The sequence below is a fragment of the Marmota marmota genome, unplaced genomic scaffold, assembly GCF_001458135.2.
Source record: "Marmota marmota marmota unplaced genomic scaffold, marMar, whole genome shotgun sequence".
Classification (NCBI taxonomy): domain Eukaryota; kingdom Metazoa; phylum Chordata; class Mammalia; order Rodentia; family Sciuridae; genus Marmota; species Marmota marmota.
Window position 1 is genome coordinate 9055998 of NW_025999842.1, and position 5271 is coordinate 9061268.

Consider the following 5271-nt stretch of genomic DNA (forward strand, 5'->3'; position numbering starts at 1 on the left):
TATATATATATATATCCTTTTTCTCTGAAAATTCCCCACCCTTTTTTTTTTTTTTAATACTAGAGATTGAAATCAAGACCTCATGTATGCTAGGCAAGCACTGCCTACCACTGACTTGCATCCCCAGTTATATTTTTATTTTGAGACAGGCTCTCACTAGGTTGCCCAGACTGGCATTGAACTTGCAATCCTCCTGCCTCAGCCTCCTCAGTACCTGGGATAACAGGTGTGTGCTGCCTTACCTAGGTTTTTTTGTTTGTTTGTTTTAAGAGAATTTTTTAATATTTATTTTTTAGTTTTCACAACATCTTTATTTTATTTTTATGTGGTGCTGAGGATCGAACCCAGCGCCCGGCGCATGCCAGGCGAGCATGCTACCACTTGAGCCACATCCCCAGCCCCTTACCTAGGTTTTTTTAATTTAAAAATAATAATTATAGAAAATTTAATCTCTCTAAGCTAGGGAGGGACCTGAAACACCACCTTTAAAATAGGTGGAAATGTTGACCTATGTAGCATCCAGAACTCATTTCACTTTGCTTTCAAGCAATATGTGAGAAAATTATCTCAGTATAGGAAAGTTGGTCAGATTATTTGACAGAGTAGAAAGAAGATGGATCTATGGATAATTCTCTGAACTCCTGCACAACCCCCAGTATCTTTTGTAGATGAAGGAAGTTTCCTTTGTGAAAAAGGATCTGTTTTTAATTTTGTGATACTGGGGATTGAACCCATGAGCTCTCTACTGCTGAGCTACATACCCAGTCCTTTTTATTTTTTTTATTTTGAGGCAGGGTCTCAAAAAGTTTCCAAAGCTGTCTTCGAACTTAGGATCCTCCTGCCTCAACCTCCCAAGAGGCTAGGATTACAGGCCTGCACCACAATACCTGGTTCCCAATTTTATTTTAGAGAAAGTATTTCTGGTAGACCTCTCCCACAACACCTCCTCAGGCTTTTGTTATAAAAATTCATGTGTATGCTGACATTTTTCCTTTCACATGATCCGCTACTCTTTCTTTCCTCATCCATTTAAAAAAAAAAATTGAATACCCCTCTTTTGTCCTCTGTGCAGTATTAAAATATACAAACAAAATTAAACTAAATTAGGAATAAGTTGACATCAGTATTTAAGCAAAGTGTTAACATGTATGTGACAGGATGTGAGCTAGAATAAGGAGAGTCAGGGCACTGTGGGCTTTTAATTATTTATTTAAAGTATAAGAACAAAAGTAATGTGAAATAATAAGAATAAAAAGACAAAGTTAAGCTCTTCCTCTTGTTGAAACCATTGTTGAGAGCTCTATAGTTTCCCCCTATTTATACAAATACATGTACAGTATCAAATTTTGGAAGTTTTGAAAGGGTCAGTACAAGAGAAGTGTTCTACCTCTCTTACTATTATATAGGGAAAGAAATGTATGCAGAAAGTCATTTTATCAGGACTCTCAGTTGCAGAACACAGAAATCTAACTTGAAACAGCTTAAGCAAAAACATTATTTATCTTTCATATAAAGTGGAGCAGTGGGGCCAGGCTCAGGGCCAACAGGATCGAAGAATTCAAATGTCTGCCTTTTCCCCTCCTCTCTCATCTTCACTGTCTACTGGCTTCATTTCTGGAGGACCACTGGAACCACGGCTACTTGCAGCTGTGGGCATTCTTTTGTAAAAGCACTTGAAAAAAAATTCTGCCTCAGAAGGTGGGTAGCCCAATGTCATGCTCCCAGGTACTCAATAAATACTAATTTGTTGAGAAACTGAATAACAATAAAAAAAAATGACAAAATTCTCTTAATCAAATGTTTGGGGTCTTCACTGACACTGCTAAGCTGGTTATAGGAAGCTTATTTTGTAAGTTAAAGAAGTATCAATAAACTTAGAGTACACATCCCACCTTTCTATTTGAACGGCTTCATTTCCATTGTCCTTGCTCACATTACCTTTTGATCTCTAAAGTAGAGAAGCAAGCAATGTACATGCCCAGGCAACCAACCCCGGTAACTTGGGCAGAGCTTGTGGTAACATGGGAGGAGGCTGAGCTCTCCAGACTTTTTTTGCAGTGAACTCCTCCTCAGACCAAAAAAGTCCCCTGTCTTTATTCCATTTCTCCCCTGCAAACATATTTTCTAGATTCCATGTCAGGCTCAGATCTCAAAACCTTAAGCCTCTTTAACCACATATCATTTTTAAAAACCAGGGTTACCTGCATTTATGAAGGCTAGATGTTTTCATGTTAAATGGTAAAGTACATGATTGTAAGTTCTTAAGTCCAGCAGTGATCTGTGGTATGAACTAAAGAAAGAGAGAAACCGCAAAGTTCATCATCTTTCTGTTTTCCAAAACAGACTTTAAGATAAAGATTATGAGCACTATTGGTGACATGGTCTGGAGACTACATAATAACCTGAATAACCTTCGCTGTGCATATTGTAAGGAGACATTTTATTCTGAGGTTGTCAAGACATGGAAGACATGAATAATTGGTTTTAGTTAAAATTGCATTTTATAGTGACTTTCTGTTAAGAAATTCCAAAGGGAATAGAATGATTTCTGAGCTATCTTTACAAAGCAGTGTTGAAAATCTTGTTCTAAAATTGTCAGAACAATTTTTTTTTTCATAGAATAATCATACTCTGGTGAAGTCAAGTAAAGATATCAATGGCACCCAAATAACATTGTAAAACAATTTTTATTCTAGAGCAATGCACATATGTTAAAGTATCAAATTCAAAGAGTATATTATGGATTTAAAAATAGAAAAGTAAAAAGTTCTAGTCTTAAAAACAAATGTTCTTACATTATTTGATCCACTGTAATAGCCTAGTACATAGGTTTTATTATCCTAGAGATGTGCTACTATAAGCAAATTGTGTCATATTTATAGTTACATCATACTGTTCTGGTATAAAAAGGTCTAACAGTATGGAAATTTACAAAGTATTTCAGTGTTTTATGGTTAAAGAAAAGTGTAAAATGATTACCAAGTGAGAGTATTCTTTTTCTGTGACTTCCCATGCTCCCTATCAGTGTTCTGTTGTCTGTGGTACTTGCCTTCCTCCATGACTAAAGACTTAAGTAGGTTATCTTCCAGTAGGATTTGTGCTTAACTTAGAGATCACTTAAATGATGGCTTTTCCTCCTCTCCCCTGGCCCACTTATATCCAAGGACTCCTAAACTGATGAATCCTGAACTCTGGGCCTTCTCAGGTCAGGTTTTCTCTTCTCTTTGGGGGTGCCTCTGTGTGCCCCATATAGCTGCTACAGTACAGTCCCTCTCTATAAAGGTTGAGTATAAAAGTGAGTGGAGCCTTGACGGCCAATTGGAGATCACCAGTGTCTTGTCAGCTTGGAGGCCACTATAGTTGTCAAAAGGGACACATTTTTATTGTTCAGTTCATTCTGCATGAATTGTAGTAAGGTTGTTACAGAAAAATAGAAAACTAATATAGAGATTCTTTTCTGATCTAAACTCTTGAAAGAATGCTGTTGGTTGTATTTCTCTAGACTAATTTGCAATTAACTAACTGAAAAACAACTTGTGTATAGACATAAGAGATCCCTACCATAAAATAATGAGTCCTCTGTGTAGCATTTACATCTGAGAGCATATTGAAACAGTCTTTAATTTCAAATAATATCAAGGCTAACACCCTTGGTTTTCCAAGCTACTTTAGGTCTTGTTTAGTAGGGATACTGGTTTTCTTTATTTAATTCTCTTATGTACAGCAAAGTAGCTTTGCTTCAGGTTGCTGGGGTGTGCCTATGCCCAAGCCTGCATCACGATTCTGGAGTAGAAGAGGGTCCCCTATTTCACCATATTCAACATATCTGAGGTTGTGGCACTCAACACTGAGGAGCTGAACTTTTTAGAATTTTTTTGGAGATAGCACTTTAAATAAAGCACTTAAGAACCAAAAAGCTCAATTCAGTGAAATTCAACACAATGCACAAGCAAGAGGTAAAGACCAAGAAGAAGATGAAGATGGTTTTCTCAGTGGGTTTGGAGATGAAGCAGTCTACAGTGTTGGGACAAGGCTTCAAATCGCACTTCATAAGGTAGGGGACACTAAAGCCCCTATACAACTTATAAAACAAAACAAGGAAGCCAATTTCAAAACCAGTTTTGACAATGAGGCTAATCAAATAGGTGTACCATAGGCCCCCATCCATGGTGCCTGGGCTGTCATAGAGTTTCTTTCCATGCTTTTTTTCTCTCCCCTCACAATAGGCCACATGTAGAACTACTAGGAGAGAGGGCGTGGAGACCATGATCAGCTGTAAAGCCCAAAGTCTGACCTGGGAGACGGGGAAGAAGTAGTCAAAGCACACATTTCCACAGCCAGGCTGTCTAGTGTTGCACTCAAACTCTTTCTGCTCATCCTTCCACACGTGCTTTGCAGCCACTATGTAGACCAGCAACCGAAGGATGAACATAACAGCTAGCCAGATGCGCCCAATCCCAGTTGAATATTTATTTACTCCACTTAGGAGGTCTCTGAGGAACATCCAACTCATGACTTAAGCTCACAAAAAGGCAAGACTCTGTGAAAGAAAACAATTTTATTGTGATTCATGAATTTCTATTCTGTTAATTATTTGAGCAACTTTGGAAGATAAACTCCAAAAGGAGATGACACAACTGATCCATGGACACAACTGAGATCCCATTCGTACTTTAATTTGGAATTTTATTTTATTGCTGTACCCTCACTCAACCCCATTTTCAAACAATACTTCTTGGCAAAAGTCTCTACTATTTCTCTAGAAAAATAGAGGGGTTATATTACTAATCAGAAAAGATCTAGATATGAATCCAAGGGTGAACCTGGTAACTACATATCCTTCCCTTGCCAGATTATTGAATCTGTAGTCTCTATTCACTTTCTCTAATTTGTTAGTAACCCTCTCCAATCCTTAAGCACCATTCCCTGTCCTTATATGCTCCTACTTCCTATATTTCACACCCCTGAGCTTGCCTACAATTTGAAAATACAAGGGGAAAATCTCCAATGTGAACTTTTGTGAAACTCCTGCTTCCTTTCTCTCCAGAAAGACTTACACCCACACCCTATGTAATAGTTTAGATGTGAGATGTCCCCCAAAAGCTCAGACAGTGCAAGAAGGCTTAGAGATGAACTGGTTGGGTTATGAGAGAGGGATTAAAACTGAGTGGTAACTGAAGGTGGGTAGAGTGTGGTGGGAGGAGTTGTGCCTTTGGGGTATATATTCTATATCTGGTGAGTGGTATGTGTCTGTCTCCCTTCCCCTCAACA

The 5271-nt window shown here is 38.1% G+C and overlaps 1 protein-coding gene across 2 annotated transcripts in view; it reads right to left on the bottom strand.

The window, feature by feature from the left end:
• Positions 1–2668: 2668 nt before the first annotated feature.
• The window catches only part of Gjb7 (gap junction protein beta 7), a 13287-nt gene continuing 10684 nt past the window's right edge, over positions 2669–5271 (bottom strand). For both annotated transcript variants that reach the window (XM_048805960.1, XM_048805924.1), the window contains exon 4: positions 2669–4540. In XM_048805960.1, coding sequence (XP_048661917.1) covers positions 3890–4513 — 624 coding nt within the window. In that variant the 5' untranslated portion in view covers positions 4514–4540 and the 3' untranslated portion in view covers positions 2669–3889. The remainder of the gene's footprint in view (positions 4541–5271) is intronic.